General features: G+C 38.4%; 2 protein-coding genes across 6 annotated transcripts; both read right to left on the reverse strand.

The window, feature by feature from the left end:
* Positions 1-6989: 6989 nt before the first annotated feature.
* Positions 6990-9775, reverse strand: LOC130736597 (uncharacterized). The gene is made up of 3 exons (XM_057588410.1): positions 9157-9775; positions 7162-7928; positions 6990-7019 (listed from the first exon to the last, which is right to left on the reverse strand). The coding sequence occupies exons 1-3, from the start codon at positions 9773-9775 to the stop codon at positions 6990-6992; spliced, it is 1416 nt and encodes a 471-aa protein (XP_057444393.1).
* A 50-nt stretch (positions 9776-9825) lies between these two features.
* Positions 9826-13871, reverse strand: LOC130738281 (uncharacterized). 5 transcript variants are annotated; one of them, XM_057590238.1, is made up of 3 exons: positions 13356-13871; positions 12851-12909; positions 9826-12151 (listed from the first exon to the last, which is right to left on the reverse strand). In XM_057590238.1, the coding sequence occupies exon 3, from the start codon at positions 11716-11718 to the stop codon at positions 9826-9828; it is 1893 nt and encodes a 630-aa protein (XP_057446221.1). In that variant the 5' UTR covers positions 11719-12151; positions 12851-12909; positions 13356-13871. The 5 variants fall into 5 exon arrangements, with proteins under 5 accessions (XP_057446221.1, XP_057446220.1, XP_057446224.1 ...); XM_057590237.1 differs by having other exon boundaries at positions 12847-12909; XM_057590241.1 differs by lacking the exon at positions 12851-12909.
* Positions 13872-20448: the final 6577 nt, after the last annotated feature.

Raw genomic sequence — 20448 nt, forward strand, 5'->3', positions numbered from 1 at the left:
TAGTCACTCTGGCAGGAGGTTCAGTCCTTCTGACCACTTCAGCAGCTGGTTCCACCTGAGTAGGCTTCACCACGATTCTGACCTGCTTCTTCTTCTTCTTGGGAGGACCATCCTCATCATCACTATCATCACCATCATCAGGCTTTCTCTTCTTCGTTTTGACCAGAGGGACATCTGATTCCTCAGAGGATTCTTCCAGAACCATCTTCAGCTTCGATTCCGAGAGTTGGAAACGATACCCATAAGCAGTGTCTGCTCCCAGCAAGTTCACGAAGGACTCCTCCGTGATGATGATCTTTCTTCCAAGAATGTACGATACCACTTGAGTATTGTCGCAGTCGGCATGCTTCCAGAATTCCTTTACCAGTTTCTCATACACCGGTTCTCGAAGTCTGTTGAAATAATTTCCCCAACCTTGAGCTTGGACTTCAGGACGAAGATCATACCCATTTGCAGCCAGGTTGTCGAGGTTGAATCTCCATTCTGCCAGGACTTGGAGTTCCTCAGGAGCAAATACGCAGTGAACGGCACAGCCCCGTTCTGCAATTGGAACACTCTGCTCTTGAGCTTGACCTTGATCTGATGTCGGATTCTCAGGGTCCCTTTGACCCGTTGCTAGACCGACTACCATGTGAGGGACCTGAGGTGCATCTGCAGTAGATCTTCTGGTTTGTCTCACCATTTTTGAAGTGGTTGAAGGTTTGAGGTAGAAGATGAAGGTTGAAAGATGAAGAGAGATCGAGAGAGAAATCGAGAATAAGCGGTTTTTGAAAAGCAGAGAGAGAGCGAGAGTAAAAACCGGAAGTGATGGAGATCGTGTGTGTATAGTGGGTTTTATCAAATAACCGTTGTTGATTCAAAAAGCACTTTAAGATCAACGGTTGAAAATTAAAGATAGATAGTAACAGTAAAATACACAAATCACACACAGGAGAGAAGCACATCTACACGCAATCATAACAGACTGTCACACGGGCACAAGGAACTATGCATCAGAAATTCTGACACACGTGTTGTTGTCTCAGCTTCAGAGTCAGTACCAGTGGGTACACACACTCTGATTGAGTTACCTTCTGGACTAGACATCTTCTGATCAAGAAGTATCATAGTCAGAGGTTCTGATCCATCTTCACTCTGGACAAAAGTCCATGTTTAGATTTTTCAGAATAAAATTAAATCTATCCTCTGCTAAGGGCTTTGTAAAGATATCTGCCCATTGATGGTCAGTATCAACAAACTTCAGAAGAAGTACGCCCTTCTGTACATAATCTCTAATAAAGTGATACTTTACCTCAATGTGCTTTGCCCTTGAATGCAAGATAGGATTCTTACTTAATGAGATTGCAGCAGTGTTATCACAATAGATTGGGATATTGCTCTCAAGGATCTGATAATCCTCCAGCTGATGTTTCATCCAGAGCATCTGAGTGCTGCATATTGCTGCTGAGATATATTCTGCTTCTGCAGTTGATAGTGCAATGGTTGATTGCCTCTTGCTTGCCCATGAGACTAGATTGCTTCCCAGAAATTGACAATTTCCAGAAGTACTTTTTCTCTCTGTTCTATCTCCAGCATAATCAGCATCACAATAACCTGAAAGCTTATACTCTAATGTTTTCTTATACATCAAGCCAAGGTTAGTGGTGCCTTTCAGATACCTTAGGATCCTCTTAACAGCAGTTAAGTGGGTTTCCCTTGGATCTGATTGGAAACGAGCACATAAATGAACACTAAATAGTATGTCTGGCCTAGATGCAGTTAAGTATAGAAGTGAACCTATCATGCCACGATAGAGCTTCTGACATACTTTACCACTTTTATCTTCTTTCTCCAGAATGCATGTAGGATGCATTGGAGTCTTGGCCACTGTAGATTCCAGCATATTGAACTTCTTCAGAAGTTCTTTAGTGTACTTGCTCTGATGGATATATGTTCCTTCTGGTGTTTGATCAACTTGTATTCCCAGAAAGTACTTTAATTCTCCCATCATACTCATCTCAAATTCAGCCTGCATCATCTCAGAAAATTCTTTGCATAGAGATTGATTAGCAGAACCAAATATAATATCATCAACATAAATTTGCACAATTAAGATATCATCTTTATAAGTCTTGCAAAAAAGAGTTGTATCTACTTTACCCCTTACAAACTCATTCTCCAGAAGGAATGAGCTAAGTCTCTCATACCATGCTCTGGGAGCTTGCTTCAGACCATAGAGTGATTTCTTCAATTTGAACACATGGTCTGGTTTCTTCTCATCTTCAAAACCTGGGGGTTGATGAACATAGACTTCCTCTGAAATATAACCATTTAGGAAGGCACTCTTTACGTCCATCTGATGTAGAACTATGTTGTGATTTACTGAGAAAGAGATCAACAGTCTGATTGCCTCCAGTCTTGCTACTGGAGCAAATGTTTCAGTGTAGTGTATTCCTTCCTGCTGACTGTAGCCTTGAGCAACTAGCCTTGCCTTGTTTCTGACTACATCTCCTTTCTCATTCAGCTTGTTTCTGAATACCCATTTCGTTCCAATAACATGGACATTCTCAGGCTTCTTCACTAAGCTCCAAACATCGTTCTTGGAAAATTGATTCAATTCTTCTTCCATGGCCAGAATCCAATCCTTGTCCTGAAGAGCTTCATCTATGGACTTGGGTTCAATTAAGGACACCAATCCTTTCAGACTGAGCAAGGTCTCTTCAGAGGGTCTGAAGGCAGATCTGGTTCTGACTGGTTCGTCTTTGTTACCCAGAATCAGTTCCTTAGGGTGAGCTGCAGTGATTCTGCTCTTCTTCAGAGTTTGTGAGTTAGAGGGACCAGCTTCTTCCTCTGGTTCATCTTCCTCTGGCTCAACTTCCTCTGGAGCTTTGCCTTTGTCAGAAACATTAATGCTTAAATCTGCAAACTTTTCAACTAGCTTTGACTGGTCAGAGTCAAGCTTATCATCAAATCTAACATGAATGGATTCTTCAATAGTCTTAGCATCAGTATTATAAAATCTAAAACCTTTAGATCTATCAGAATAACCAAGTAATAGACACTTAGAAGACTTAGCATCAAATTTATGCAATCTATCCTTAGTATTGAGAACATAACAAACACAGCCAAAAGGATGAAAATAAGAAATGTTGGGCTTTATGTTCTTCCACAATTCATAAGGAGTCTTATTCAGAATTGGTCTCACAGAGATTCTGTTCTGAATGTAACATGCTGTATTTACTGCCTCTACCCAAAAGTGCTTAGCCATGTCAGTTTCTTGGAGCATGGTTCTAGCCATCTCCTGAAGAGTTCTGTTCTTCCTCTCAACAACACCATTTTGTTGAGGAGTTCTGGGACAAGAGAAATCATGTGCAATTCCATAGGAATCAAACAGACTCTCAAACTTGTCATTCTCAAACTCTCCACCATGGTCACTTCTGACACGCACAATCCTACAAGCCTTCTCGTTTTGCACTTGAGCAATGAAGGTAGAGAACACAGCATGAGACTCATCCTTGCGGGTTAGAAACTTTACCCATGTCCAGCGGCTATAGTCATCAACGATAACCATCTCATATCTCTTGCCACCTATAGACTCAGTTTTCACTGGTCCAAAAAGGTCGATATGCAGAAGTTCCAACGGCCTTGAGGTTGAGACAACATTCTTTGCCTTGAAAGGGACTTTTGTGAATTTGCCTTTCTGACATGCTTCACAAAGAGCGTCTGAAGCGAACTTCAGATTGGGTAAGCCCCTGACAAGGTTTAGCTTGCTCAGCTGAGAAATCTTTCTCATACTGGCATGCCCTAACCGTCTATGCCATACCCACTGCTCTTCATTAACAGACAGAAGGCACTTCACATTCTGAGCCTCCAACTCAGATAATCTGATCTTATAGATGTTGTTCTTCCTCTTGCTGTTAAATAGAACAGAGCCATCGATCTGACTTACAGCCCGGCAGGACTTTTGATTGAATATAACATCATAACCCTTGTCAGCTAATTGACTTATAGACAATAAGTTATGTGTTAAGCCGTCTACCAATAAAACATTATCAATGCATGGACTACTATCTACACAAATAGTACCAGTACCAATAATTTTACCCTTTTCATTTCCTCCAAAGCCAACTTCGCCTCCAGGCTTAAGTTTCAGCTCTCGGAACATACGCCTTTCTCCCGTCATGTGACGCGAGCATCCACTGTCCAGATACCATGATTGGTGTTTCAGTGGAGCTATCAAGGATATCTGCAACATAGATAATCTTGTCCTTAGGTACCCACTTTCTGGGTCCTCTCTTGTTAGTTACCCCAGAGGTTCTGATCACCTTGGGTGTCTCAACATGATATTTTAAAGGAATATTTGCATGATATTTAGTCATAGAGAAAGATCCCTTTTTAAGAGGGTTTTTAGCAACTTTAGCAGGTACAGGATCAGGCAATATGGTACCAGAGGGAACAAAGCATTCATACAAGGATTTAGCTTTAGACACAGAGGGCTCATTTCTAATTGGTTTAGAATAGCCAATGCCATGCATTCCATTTCTGCTTACGCCATAGATCATTGAAGCCATTAAGCTTCTATCTACGCTTTTAGCTAGGAATCTTTGAAAAGACTTTTCATACTTAGATTCATTTCTACAATCAGAGGCATCACAGGCAACAATTTCTTCTAACTTAACAATCTGGTTCTTAAGCACAGAGTTAGAATTGATCAAGGCATGATTATCATTTTTCAAATCAGAAATAATTTTCTCATGTTCAGAAGGAGTCTTGGAAACAGCAGATAAGTTCTTTTTCAGCTTCTTATGCTTAGACAATAAGGAGTTATACTTATCCATAATATCAGACAATGCATGTTTCAGTTCAGAGGTAGAGAAAGAAGCGAATACCTCATTTTCATCGTCTGAGTTAGGATTTCCTTCTGATTCTGAGTCAGAGTCAACAGCTCCCTTTGACTCTGCTTCCTTGTCTTTGACAATAGCCATGAGTCCTTGGACTTCACCATCAGAGTCAACATCCTCTGACTCTGATTCATCGAATGTCACCATCAGACTCTTCTTTGTCTTGAAGTGCTTCTTTGGCTTCTTGTCCTTCTTCAGTTTTGGACAGTCACTTTTGTAGTGCCCTGATTCTTTGCACTCAAAGCATGTGACTTCCTTAAGTGAGGACTTCTTCTGACCTGAGGATTCAGACTTTCCTCTTGCCTTTCCAGAGCCTTTGTATTTGCTCTGCCTGTGCTTCCAGATGCGATTGAGTCTCTTGGAGATCAGAGTCAGCTCATCTTCATCAGAATCTTCTGATGCTTCTTCAGATTCCTCTTCTTCAGCTTGAAGAGCTTTTGACTTCTCAACCTTAGGCTTTTCAGATTTAGATTTCAAGGCTATGGACTTTTTCCTTAGATCTTGCATCTCTGAGCGCTTCAGCTCATGGCATTTCAAAATGCTGATGAGTTCTTCTAAACTCATATTCTCAACGTCTCTCGTGAGCTCTATTGAAGTCACTAAAGGCATCCAACTTTCAGGAAGACACCTGATGACCCTTATGACATGATCTTTTGTTGTGTAGCTCTTGTTGAGAGGTCGTATGCCAGCTACAAGCAACTGAAATCTGGAGAACATTTCTTCAATGGACTCATTTGGCTCCATGATGAAGGATTCATACTTTTGGATCAAAGACAATGCCTTTGACTCTTTGACTTTCTTGTTTCCTTCATGAGACATCTTCAGAGATTCGAAAATGCCTTTCGCAAACTCACGATCTGTAATCTTCTGGTACTCTTCATAGGAAATAGCACTTAGAAGAATTGCTCTTGCTTTGTGATGTTGTGAGTACAGCTTCTTTTGATCTGCAGTCATCTCTGACCTTGGGATCTTCTTGCCATCTGCATCAACTGGACGCTCGTAGCCATCCACAATAATATCCCAGAGATCTGCATCGAAACCCAGAAAGAAACTTTCCAGTCTATCTTTCCAATATTCGAACCTTTGACCGTCGAACATAGGAGGCTTTGCATTGTAACCATCTCTTTGAGTTTCACTGGTGGTGGCAGCCATTGCTTTTCACACCGGCCCGGATCACTGAACACTGTTAGGTGTGGTAATCAGAACTTGCGCTCTGATACCAATTGAAGGTATGAAAAACGGTAGAAAGGGGGGGTTTGAATAACGTTTTCAGTATAAAACTTCCACCTTAAAGATTTTGACAAATCTTTCGAGAACTTAAGTGCTAAAGATAAGAGATAGAAAAGCACACAAGGATTTTATCCTGGTTCACTTGATAAATCACTCAAGCTACTCCAGTCCACCCGTTAAGATGATTTCTTCCTTCTTAGAATGAAGGCAATCCACTAATCAGGTAAGAGTTACAACTGCACTTGAAACCTACTAGTGACTAACAATTACACTGACTTAGCTCACACTAAGATTCACTCTCTTAGTCTTCTCTAGGATCCGATCAACCTTGATCTCCTAAAGGAACTAAACAAACTGTTTATCAAAGAATTGTTTACAAGAGATTTGCTTCTAAAAAGCTAATAGTAAACTCAATGAATTTCAGATGAAAGAAAGCTTAGAAGGATTTAAGTTTGTCTTGCGCGTATGTGAATGCTTCTTCTAGCCGCTTCTTTCAATCTTCAGCCTCTTTATATACTCCAAGGATTAGGGTTGAGCGTTGCATGGGAAATGCTACCGTTGGAGGGCAGTTCTGGAAAATCCAGCTTCTGCTGTGTCTGAGACTGTTAGGTAGGTCGTCAGGAGGGTACAGTTGCTTTTGTACTTGGATAGCGACTTGACCTTTAATCGTAGCCGGTACACCAAATCTGCAAATAAGCTTTCTCCAATAAAACTTCTTGACATTTTCTGCTGTTATCTTCGCCATTGACTCTGCCTCAATCCATTTAGTAAAATAATCCACTGCAACTAAGACGAATCTAACTTGTGACCCTACTGGAGTGAAAGGTCCCAAGATATCTACGCCCCACATTGCAAATGGCCATGATGAACTCATTGAACTTAAGACTTCCGGCGGTGCTCTATGTAAATCTGCATATATCTGACATTTTTCACACTTTTTTACATATTCCTTACAATCTGACCTTAGTGTTGGCCAATAAAATCCTGCTCTTAACACTTTCGCTGCCAAAGATCTTCCGTCCACGTGACTTGCGCACACTCCCTCATGTACTTCAAACATAATTCTTTCAGCCTCTTCCTTGGAAACGCATCTCAGCAATGGGACTCCTACTCCTCTTCTGTACAATTGATCGCCCAAAAGGGTATAATGACTTGCTTCCCGAATTTGATCCTTAGTAAACATAAACAGGTCAGTTCCTTCCGCCTCCAAACACAGCTTGATTCGTCCCATCCAATCTTGATCTATTGCCATCGGAATTGCCATAACCTCATCATTTTCAATACTTGGGCTATTTAAAACTTCCTGGATCACTGATTTGCTATTCCCTGGCTTTTTAGTATTTGCTAGTTTTGACAATATATCAGCCCTTGTATTCTCCTCTCGTGGAACATGATTAATATGCACTTTGTCCACCTGCTTCATCAAATTCTGAGTTTTCACTAAGTACTTGGCCAATTGTGCATCTTTGGCTTGATACTCTCCCTGAATCTGTCTTGAAACTATCTGCGAATCTGTTTTGATCCTGATGCTTTGTACGCCCATTTCGATCGCCAATCTTAACCCTGCAATTATAGCCTCATACTCTGCCTGATTGTTACTCGCTTTAAAATCAAACTTGAGTGACTGTTCAATTGTTACGCCTCCTGGCCCTTCTAAAATCACTCCAGCACCACTGCCTTTGACATTGGATGAACCATCGACTGATAAACTCCACTCGCCTGGTTCGTCGTCTTTCTCTTCGGGAGACATTTCATTAACAAAATCAATCAAAGCTTGCGCTTTAACTTGTCCTTTTTTCTCAAACGAAATCCCAAACTCTGACAACTCAACAGCCCATGAAACCATTGAAGGTATGAAAAACGGTAGAAAGGGGGGGTTTGAATAACGTTTTCAGTATAAAACTTCCACCTTAAAGATTTTGACAAATCTTTCGAGAACTTAAGTGCTAAAGATAAGAGATAGAAAAGCACACAAGGATTTTATCCTGGTTCACTTGATAAATCACTCAAGCTACTCCAGTCCACCCGTTAAGGTGATTTCTTCCTTCTTAGAATGAAGGCAATCCACTAATCAGGTAAGAGTTACAACTGCACTTGAAACCTACAAGTGACTAACAATTACACTGACTTAGCTCACACTAAGATTCACTCTCTTAGTCTTCTCTAGGATCCGATCAACCTTGATCTCCTAAAGGAACTAAACAAACTGTTTATCAAAGAATTGTTTACAAGAGATTTGCTTCTAAAAAGCTAATAGTAAACTCAATGAATTTCAGATGAAAGAAAGCTTAGAAGGATTTAAGTTTGTCTTGCGCGTATGTGAATGCTTCTTCTAGCCGCTTCTTTCAATCTTCAGCCTCTTTATATACTCCAAGGATTAGGGTTGAGCGTTGCATGGGAAATGCTACCGTTGGAGGGCAGTTCTGGAAAATCCAGCTTCTGCTGTGTCTGAGACTGTTAGGTAGGTCGTCAGGAGGGTACAGTTGCTTTTGTACTTGGATAGCGACTTGACCTTTAAACCTAGGAGACTTCTGATCAGGGGAATGCTTCATATTGGAACTTGTGAAGCCGGTTGATCAGAGTCAGAGTGAAAGCCCAGATCCTCTGACCATTGTTTCTTCTGATTCTGAACTCAGAGGGAAGAACATGGTCTTCAGAGTATCTTGCTTCTGGACATCAGAGTTTCCACTATTCAGCTTCTGGATCTTCAGAGTCTTCTACACCATCAGAATATCTGAGCCTTCAGTGTTTCTTGGTTATCAGACTTTCTGGATCTTCAGAGCTTCTAGTGACTGAGTCCACATCAGAGTTTGTATAACTTCAGAACTTCTGAAGCTTTTCCACTGTTCATACTGAACATGGTGAATGCGAAAGCGTTGCTTGGGTTGCTCTTTATACACAGTGCTTCTGATTTGTGTGAGATTGAGTTGAGGTCAGAGCCTGTAATTAGCACACTCAGAAAAACACGTTAGAGTACCACAATTGTTCATATCAAAAGGTTAACTTGTAATCATCAAAACATAGAGTTGTACTACTAGATCAAAACTGGATCTTACAACCATTCTTCCTGCTAAATCAGGTTTTTGCAACACTTGGCGAAGTGGTAGGTCAGTTTTGACCACAACTGGAAAGCCTTGAAAGTAAGGTCTTAATTTCCTGGCGGATATAATCAGGGCTAAAGCAGTCTTTTCTATTTTTTGGTATCTCACCTCGGCTCCTTGAAGAGCATGGCTCACAAAATATATGATCCTCAAATCATCCTTAATTTTTTGCAATAAGACTGAGCTAACAGCATTATCAGACATTGAAATAAACATTGACAGCGAAATACCTGGCATGAGTTTTGATAAAATTGGTGGCTTTGACAAATGCTCCTTTAAATTTTGAAACGTCTCTTCACACTCTGTTGTCCATTGGAACGCCTTATTCTTTCTCAAACACTGGAAAAATTGAGCTGACTTGTTTCCCGAACATGGCAAAAATCTTGCCAGAGCTGCAATTCTCCCTGTCAATTTCTGCACATCTTTCACTGAAGTGGGACTTTGCATTTCGAGAATGGCTTTACACTTATCAGGATTTGCTTCAATTCCCCTCCTTGTGATCATAAAACCCAAAAATTTTCCACTCTGAATCCCAAATGAACACTTCTCTGGATTAAGTCGCATATTATATTTCCTGAGTTCTCCAAATGCTTCCTTCAAATCTGAACAGTGTGTTAACATTTCCTCCGATTTAACCACCATGTCATCAACATAAATTTCCATTTTCGCCCCACTTGGTTATCAAAAACTTTATCCATTAACCTTTGATAAGTTGCACCTGCATTTTTGAGCCCAAACGACATAGTCTGATAACAGTAGTTCGCCTGATTCGTCATGAAAGCTCTTTTCTCCTCATTCGGTCCATACATTCTGATCTGATGATATCCTGAATATGCATCCATGAGGCTGAGCATACCAAATCCAGACGCCCTATCCACAAGTTTGTCAATGTTTGGCAAAGGATACGAATCCTTCGGACAATGCTTGTTCAAATCCGTATAATCGGTACACATCCTCCACTTTCCATTAGCATTTTTCACCATAACGACATTCGCTAGCCAAGTTGGGTACTTCACTTCTCTGATAAATCCAGCCTCTAGCAACTTGTTAGTTTCCACTTTCACATCTTCTGCTTTTTCTTCGCCCATCTTCCTTTTGAACTGAACGATTGGCTTTGCCCTAGGATTTAGAGCTAACTTATGACAAATAAATTCCGGATCAATTCCCGGAAGATCTTTCGCACTCCATGCAAACAAATCCATGTTCTCAGCTAAAAGTTTAGTTAGCCTGTCCTGTTGACTTGCTGTTAGACTTACGCCCACTTTCAGATTTCTCTCGCCAATCGCCACAACTTTAGTTTCTTCTTCTGAAGTCATCTTGTGTTCTAAAAATCCATAACGAGGATCCAAACTTGCTTCATCTTGATTCATGTTGACCTCATACACTCGATGTCCTTCCTTCACAGCTTTCTTTCCCAAATGACCATACTGTTTAAAGCTTTCAGAATAGCACTTTCTAGCTACAACTTGATCAGCCTTTAAAACTCCAACTCCTCCCTTGCTTAACGGATACTTGGCTGTGAAATGCCTTGTGGAAATGATCGCCCCAAGTCTGTTCAATGAAGGCCTCCCGATGAGCACATTGTACGGTGAAGTACATTTGACTACCAAAAACTTAATAGCAAATGTCTCCGCATTCTTCCCTTCTCCAAAGACAGTTTTTAACTCCACATAGCCTCTAACGAATACCTTTTCTCCAGAAAAACCCACCAAGGAGCCATCATAAGGTAACAAATCAGATTCGGTCAACCCCAAATTTTCAAAAGCATCGCCATAAATCAAGTCCGCCGAACTTCCTTGATCCAACAACACCCTCTCAATTTCATATTCAGCAATCCTCAGCATTACCACAATTGGATCGTCTTCGTGAGGTTGAACTCCCTCAAAATCTCGCACAGTAAAAATAATATCGGGCTGGTTGATTGCCCAACTTCCCCAATCGTTAGAATAAACAGCATTAATATAATGAACGTACCTCTTTCGAGCTGAATTGGTCGTTCCTCCACCACGAAATCCACCAAAAATGGAATGAATTCGCCCCTTTGCTTTTCCCTCTGGCTGCCTATTTTGACCTTCATTCTCAATTTCCTTACCATCTTTAGTACGCTTTGTGGAAGGTCCTGCCTCCTCAGAATGGTTTCGCCCCTCCAATTGTTTCATGCATCCAGCTTTTATAAACTTCTCTATTTCTTTTCTCAAAGTGAAACAATCATCAGTACTGTGTCCTGAAATTCTGTGATATTCACACCACTTTGTTTTATCCACGTGACCTGTTGGTTGTTTTGGTTGTCGAGGAAAACGAATTACGTTCACCTCCAAACATGTATGCAAAGCTTCGGTTAAGTTAACCGCCAAAGGTGTGGCACGATCATTTTGATTTCGAGTCCACGTCATCGAATGTCCATACCCACGAGTACCATACGGTGGAGCACGATTTTTAAAGTTGGGACGGCTATCATATTTATTATCGTAACTGTCACGACCCAACCTAGATGGTGACCGGCGCATAGGTTAATCATCCTAACCTAGCAAGCCTTAACTAATTGCGCATAGAGATGGAAGGACTTTATAATATCTATATATGACATATTTATGCTTCAAGGAATTTTCTATAGAAAATTCGGCAGAGTCTCCTCTAAAATAGAAACTATCCAAAATATTATAAGAGCCTGTAATAACAAAATGATAGCAGCAAGTTCAAAACAAGCCTCCTAAAGCTATACAGGACCAAGGCTCTATAATAAAGGTTCTAGTAGACCACATATTAGAGCCACTACGTAGATACAACGTACAAGTTAAAGTGACAATTACAAAACAAGTTTTAACTCAACAGCATGGGTCAGACACAACAACACTAGTAGCCCTTTAGCAGAAGGGCCTCATGAAGGATCCTAAGACGGTTGTCTAGGGGATGTGCTTGGTTCAACACGAGCCCGATTACCTATATAAAAGAAACAGCAAACAAGGTAAGTCACCTCATACTTAGTGAGAAAATAATAGAAAATAAAGCAAACAGCAAAATTAAATAGATATTAGGACGAATGATATCCTTGGTCTTATCCAAATCATTGCATACAAATTATACTTTACATAACTAAGTAAAGATATTACTCAATAGAAGAACAAAAACAACTCTCTTCTTGTAAATAGAATCTTTAACCATGTCAACATAGGCTCCCCGCCTGAAAGATTAAATGGCAGGCTCCCCGCCTGAAATTACCCATAGAAGGCTCCCCGCCTAAAAGAGTGAGGCTCCCCGCCGAGAAAATCAACAGCAGGCTCCCCGCCTGAACAAATAATCCATAACAGGCTCCCCGCCTAAACGAATCATAGTCGAGCTTCCCGCCCGAACATACATCATGGTGCACCAAGACTAATGTGTACTGCCATGAGCTACAAAGTTCTAAGAAATCTTCTTCCTCTTTCAGAAAATATGTAATCAATATACTTAGCACATTACTAAAATGGTTTAGACAACCATTGAACTATAACATCAATAATTTCACCACATATCTCAAGTCATAAATCATGAAATAGTTGAACCATGATTTCATCTCACTTTATGGTAATAAGAAGATATATCAGTTATAATAAGATAATTTATAAACTTGCTATAATCTCCATCATTTTACTCACTGACTTCTTGAGCAGCTGAAACAGAAGTTGTCCACTGATGCTAATGAGCCAAATTTGCAAAATCTAGAGTGAAAATAAAATATTAAATTAGTACTCTAAAGGATTGCTGCAAGATTAAATCAATTTCCAATCCTAAATTGTTCTACAGATTACGTCAGTCATTTAACTTAGACTTCCACTAGGCTTTCCACCCCTAAAATGTAATTTCCAATGATCCTAAACTTTTCCTAACTGACTTGCATCGCAAAAAAAATGAACCCAGAAAAATACAACACACAACTAAGAGCTTTTACCCAATTTCCTATGTTCCAAAAGTTCATAATATGAATGTCTGAGCTTTTCCTCTTGTCTGTGACATACCCAAATAGCTAACACATAAGCTATCAATTCTTATGTAAAAATTTAACATGCAAAAGAAAAGATATTTAATTTCTCAATACTCCATTCCTAATCCATTTTTCCCTTCCCCTATTGCTGAAGACACCCGTAAAGATCAAGACTTTCCTTACCTACTTCTCCAACGATGTACCCTTGCAAAACCTTCACTGCATGCAGAATTCTGCTCCTTATTCCTTTTCTTCTTCTCACTGGGTGTTTCACGCTACCTCTGCTCTGCTACTCTCACAATCCTCTTCTTTCTTTCTTTCTTTTTTTTTTAGATCTGTGTCTTTCCTAATGTATATTCTCTTTCCCCAAAAGTGCTTTTAATGTATCTTTTAATTATATAATAAACATCAAAGGAACTCGTGGAAGCCAAATCAACTTCCTGAGATGTCTTTAAGTCTACAATATTATATACAATATATATATAGTAATATAAAAATCAAGTTCTGTTTTGTTATTATTATTATTTTTTTTTACACATGATATATATATAATAAGATGGGATATCATCTTCTTAGATTTGGGATCTATATACCATTCCCAAGTGATAATATCTATTAAAATCTTATGACAGTATATAAGATAGATAGTAAATTATGTTTACTTAATTTCAAAGATATATATAAAAAAATTCCTAGGATGTTACAGTAACGGTTCCGATTGTTGTACCCTTTGTCTCCACGTTCGACCCATCCCTTTGAACTCTGATTAGTAATCGCTCCCCTCTTCGCCTCAAACTGCTGTGCTGCCCTGTAACCGCTGCATTTGGGCGGTTGTTTTTTATTTGGTCACTTTGCTCCTCCCTGATGAATCCTTGCACTCTTTCACGTAAGTGTGCCATTGTTTCCACCGGCTTCCTGCTTAAGTTGTTGTTTAAACTTCCAGGCCTCAAACCTAATTCAAAAGCTGCGATGCAAATTTCCGGCATCTTATCCTCCAAATGAACTGATAATTGATTGAAACGCCCCATGTAAGATTGCAAAGTTTCATTCGGCCCCTGACGAACATTGAATAATGTCGCTGGAGTCACCTTTTGGGCACGACTAGTTGAAAACTGAGACAAAAACTTCGCTGACAATTCTGTGAAATTCACAATTAACCTTGAAGGAAAAGTTGTAAACCAAATCATTGCTGACTTCTTGAAAGTTGATGGAAGAATTTTGCACTTCAACGCATCCGATGCCCCCACAATAACCATTTTCGTGTTAAAATACACCAAATGGTCCTTTGGGTCAGTATCGCCATAATAAGAATCAAGTTTTAGCGTCTTCAAGTTGTCTGGGACGGTTGTGTTTGCTATTTCCTCCGTGAAAGGTTGAAAATCCACCACCGTCTCAGCCATTCGTCGATCGCCTTTTCGTAGCCCCTGAGTCTGATTAAGATCAGTAAGTTGATTTTGTAACTGTTGGTTGTGCTGACGGAGATCATTAAAATCATCCATAATCCGCTGAAGAATATCAGGAGGAACATTATTCTGTGGGACGTGGTTCCTCTCTCCATTCGCTCCGGATCGAGTCACCATTGCGGTGAAAAAATGAAGCCTAGGAAAATTTCCTTCGGCCCCACAGTGGGCGCCAATGTTCCGGTATGGAACCACAGACTTGGGCTAATCAAATTAGAGAGCAAGCGAAGTAAACAAACGAATGAAAAATGCGTGAAATGATAGGTCCCCCACCGATTGGGTGGCGCCTGTTATTTATAGCTTGGGTTTAAGTTCGGATGAACTATGGGTTGCCCGGCCCATTTGGTATATAGTTTCGGTCAGCCCAATTGTCAAATAAATCGGTGCGCCCATGTCAGACCAGGCCCCAATTTTTTTAACAATAACTAAAGATAAAATTGAAAAATTACTCTACAGTAGTTTACATGGTGAACTATTTATTAGGAAGTAAATATTAAAACAAATAAAACAACAAAGATAAAGGGAAGATGAGTCTTATAACTTATTTTGAAAAATTATAGGAAACATGAATTTGCATCGATTTTAGAATCCACAGAAAAAAAATTGACATCAAAATTGATAAAGAGCCAAAATTTCGTGAAAAATGTAAAATTCATAGAAAACCTTATATATTTTGATAATAATATTAGTAATGAGGTCACACATTCATCTGAAGAATCTTTTCGACACAATGGGCTGATCAACAAGACATGACACCTAGCCACCATCGCTATGAAAACTTTTGACAGTCACCATGATAAGCCAACCATTAGCTTTTATACCGCGGTTGAGCCCAATGCAATGATGCAATGATCTGTGATAGTTTAAATCAACTCATTTAGCCTAACATTCATTTTACAATTATAAATTGTCTCGAGATTCACAAAAGGTTGATAAATAAATTGAATATTAACATTAATGTGAAGTAAAAAAATAGTGAGAAGCCGAGGCATAGAATTCGGTATCTAGTGACTAGTCGTACATACTTATCTTCACTTTATTTTTTTCGACAACAAAAGATATGTATAATTGAATAAGTAAATTCATTATAACAACCCTCTCACAAATAAAACAATCAACAAAACTTCACCAATTAAAACCACCCCAAAGACCACACCTACAGATGAAATTAAATGATTTAGTTGCAATTTTAGTTTTTCAACTATGCGATTGTGCGATTCAGCACCTTAATTTTTTTTTTGAATATGAAAGTAATATTATTAATAATAAATGGTCAATCATGAGCAAACAGTTCTCATGACAAAACATAGTACAAAAGATCACCCCTCCAAAGAAAACATAGTACAAAATATAGTACTAATCCCCCCTGACTTCCCCACAAAATGGCTTAAAGCCAAATATTAATCTTTAAAACGAGCAATTTAGTCCTTTTATATTTTAATTTATAAAAAATGGGTACAACCATTTCACTTTCATCCAAAATGTAAATAGAAATTGTTGATACTAGTTTGAGACTCATGTCATGCATGAGAGATTCTTGTTGCTAAAAATTAAATTATTCATGATAATATAAATGTTTTTTATTTATAAAAAGATTAATTGATTACTCAAAAAATATTAAAATTGAAAGTTTATTTGAAATATAAATGCTTTTTATTTTGTTTTGTGATTAAAAATCAAATCATATCATAATCCAAATGCTTAGAAATGTTGGTTTATTTTTTTTATGAACGGATGAAAACTAAATATAAAAAGCAACAAACTAAACACAATCACTACAACAAATTTTTAAGTTCAAACGTTTACTCTTAACGTTTATCATGTTTTGTACGATAATAATTTTAAGGCCATAAGTGGAACACTAAAATTTTTATATTTCAGGAACACTCTAACTCATCGTTTACGCCTACTTTGTTTTGTCCAAGCCAAACAACTTACATATAAATACAGTTCAATCACTGTGAAAAAGCTACATTCTACTGGTCAAAGTCTATCGTTTAACTCAAAATGACCAATGGAAGGAAAAGGAAGAAGACTGCATGAGAAAAGAAGATCGTCTGAAGCAAAGGAACGTCTGAAGGCTACTAACCAAAGAAAATTGCAATGTCTAAAGAATGAGCACCATATTTCAATTAGAAAAAGGTCTCAGACAAACTTGGGGAAGAAGTCTTGATAGAAGAAGCACGTGGTTTGACAAAGCACAATGGAGTTGAAGTACAACATTGTCACCATCAAGTTGTCATATTTGCTTATCAACAGTCACAGATCCAGGAATTTAATCTTATGAGGGCAATATATACATATAAATACATAGAAAAAAAATTAATATATAAAATTTTAAAGCACATCATAATTGTTCCCTACAAGTTTTCATATTTTGAAAACTTTGCATAATTTTTTTATTCTCAACACTATCAAATAGATTTTTCTCTATATAAGTAACTAAACAATCATTTAGCCATTCATCTCCCATAGTATAACCCAACTCCAAAACCCAAGTTAATCAACACTACAGACCAGATTTCTCAAACACTCCCAATATCCCACCGATAGCCACAAACCCGAAATGAACTGAGAAAAAAGAAATGAAGACAGAAGCATATCAATGAAATCAGAAGAAGCAAGAATCAATCCAGTTATTCATCAAATATAAACCGAAGTAAAAGCTCAATACCTCTGGCTCTACTTGCTGGATAGTTGGAAGAAAAAAACGAAAATGTTGGGGTTCCTTCTTTCTCTATGTTGTGTGTATGTTGTTGAATGAAAGAAGGAAAATGGTTGGGAATTTGGGATTATCTTGTGAGCCATAGTATAACCATTGGACAAAAGAAATGTGAGTGAAAGAATGGTGTGATATTTGATGGATATTACTCAAGAAACATCAAATTAAAAGATACTCAATTTGTGTATAAAAGTTTCAATTTTAAGCAATGTGAGACATAAGTGAGGGCAATTTTTATTAAAGGAATCATCAAAAACCACATACTTTTACTACTCAAATTTAGTGAGGGTAATTTTATCAAATGAGTCATAAAAAACTACATACTTTTACTACTCAAATTTTTTTCTGATGTATTTTTCCAAATTCAAGTGAGGGCACTTGCCCTCATGCCCCTCTACTTGTATCTGTCCCTTCTTATCAACGAATATAAACAAAGACCAATGCTACCTACCAATTGACATACTACATCTTTTGGGTAAAAGGTCTTTATCAAACAGTACCATGAATTTAATGCATCTGCCAATAAGTACACAAAAGCATTGTTTGATCCATCAACTAGAATCTTTGTGAAGAACAAGTTTCAACGGTTATAATCTCTCTCGCAGAAGATTAAGATGTATAAAAGCAAGACTTGAAGATTTTTACAAACTAACAATCTAATCTCTATTGAACTTATTCTAGCGATCAAAGTCAACAAGAAGCAGGAAATAAAAAACAAGCTTAAGAGTCAAATCTTTTGACATCGTCTACTTCAAGAAGAAGAGAACCATACCCAAGAGTCAAATTCTCTTATCCAACCCTCTCTAGAATTATAGCACAAAGTATATCCTTAGAGTCAAATCTCACATCAAATACTTTATAGTTCTTGAGCTTGAAAGCCTCTACTATCAATATTGTAAGATGAGATCTCTGTAAAAGAAAACGATATTGAAAAAGATTGTTAGGAGAAGTCGTGTCTAATACTTGTTAGGAGAAGTCCTTAGAATACTTGTTAGCAGAAGTCCTTGGTAATACTTGGTTGAGAGAAGTCATGTATAATATTTGTTAGGAGAAGTCCTGGATAATACTTGTGGGAGAATTCCGGGTGAATACGTGTAGCAGAAGTCTTTAATACTTGTTAGTAAAATCTTGCTTAAGCAAAGGAATGAACGTATCTCCATCGTTTTTGGGTAAAACAGGATATATCCTTGTGTTCCTATCGTTTACTATTTCACTCTTTTATCCGCTGCACTAGACGATTGCAAAAACGGCTTAAAAACTTATAGTCGTTTGAAAAACCAAAGTTTTAGAACTGCAATATTTAAATCCCCCCTTTCTTAATAACATTGAAATATTATTCTAGAATCTTATCTAATACTCGGCAAGATGCTTGATAGCTCATGTTTTTTCTATCTTTCTTCATCTATGTTCTTGATGAGAATTCAAGTGAGTTAGAGTCTTACATTGGTTAAGTATGAGTGTGTTGAAGACTTTATAAGAGATGTGATTCATATACCCAATGCCTTAAGATTTTGGGAAAATATGTGGTGTCCTGGTCTCTTAGCGGACTTAAGTGTTGGCCTATGGGCTTCCCTTATCTTCCCAACAAGTGGTATCTAAGTCGAATGTTGACGTAATCATGGTGACGACTTCTTGTATCGAAAGTATATGTGGCAGTGTTGTCAGACGATGTGTCTCGATGATACAGTGAAGCGAACAACGACGCAAGTTTGAATAGCTTCCGTGAAGGTTGATCATAGTAATATGGTAGAGACTCACACTTGAGGGTTATAATGTTGAGAACTCAAGTGTGAATTGGAGTAAAAGTGAGTGAGGTACTGCAAAGTTTATAAGAGATGCAATCCATAAAGATCAATGTTTTAAGGTTTTGTGTAAGGATAAGTTGTTTGCTTCTCTTGTTTCCTTACCCTATAGGATCCCCTGTCTCCCCAACAAGTGGTATAACCATGGTGATGACTCCTTGTACTAGAAGTCTACCTAGACGTGGGGCTAGACAACGTGTCTCGATGAGGCGGTGAGTTGGAGTCCTACATTGGTTAAGTGTGGGTGAGTTGAAGACTTTATAAGAGATGTGACCCACATACTCAATGCCTAGAAATACATATGTGATAATCTATTTACTTAACAAACTATTGATTCTTCAAATCTCCGAGTTCTTTTAAGACTATAGGATTCTCTCCAAGCTATCTCACTCACATACTTGAACGTCGTAATTTCTTCTGTAGGTACCCCAACGTTGTGGACCAGCTGCTCCGCCCTGCTCTAAGCTAGTTCAAATCTTTTCCAACAACTTCCGTTGAAGATTGGGAAGGATTCAATCAGCTATTCTTACAAGAGTTTTTTGGACTGAATAAGGGAAAACAACCAAAGCGAGAATGCACATCCAAGAAATGGTGCATTGATGAAAGTATAAAGCAAATGAGAGATGAGACTATGAAAATATTTTTTCATGCTTCACTAGAGAAATTGCGATATTTCGTGGAATAGGAACAAAGGATATTCTCGAGATGATCATTGATACAATCCTACTTGGGACTTCTTTCCACGCATCCTTGAAGAGGACGCCATCAATTAGATTGACCGATTTCGGGCTCGAGCGATGGAATATGAGGATTCGATTACACCGCATCAACAACGAAAGCAAAAGATTCATCTTCGCTCGGAAAGTTGCAGTGAAAGCGAAGAAGTTCCATATCAAGTAAATAGAGAACCCGAAAATTACCATACTAACTTCCACGGTTTTCTTGAAAAATGAGGCATTAGCCAAGAAAGAAATTTTGATTTCCCGTTGATAAACCCGACTATGATTGCTGGAAAAGAACTTGAAGAAGTGTTTGTCGACCCTAGGAGTACCATGAACTTGATGTGTTACAAGTATCTTGACCGCTTGGGTTACAAATCTAAAGATTTAATCCCTTTAGTGACTGTAAGATCCTATATTTTAGTGGTTAATTATTACTTAATTATATTATTATTATAATAATAATTAGGTGAATATTGATTTTGTGTTATGTTGACTTGTTTGGTTGACTTTGACTTGAGGTTGCCTTGATTTTGAAATAATAATGTATAGGAATAATATTATTGGATAAAT

This window comes from Lotus japonicus, chromosome 2, assembly GCF_012489685.1.
Source record: "Lotus japonicus ecotype B-129 chromosome 2, LjGifu_v1.2".
In the NCBI taxonomy this organism is placed as follows: Eukaryota; Viridiplantae; Streptophyta; class Magnoliopsida; order Fabales; family Fabaceae; genus Lotus; species Lotus japonicus.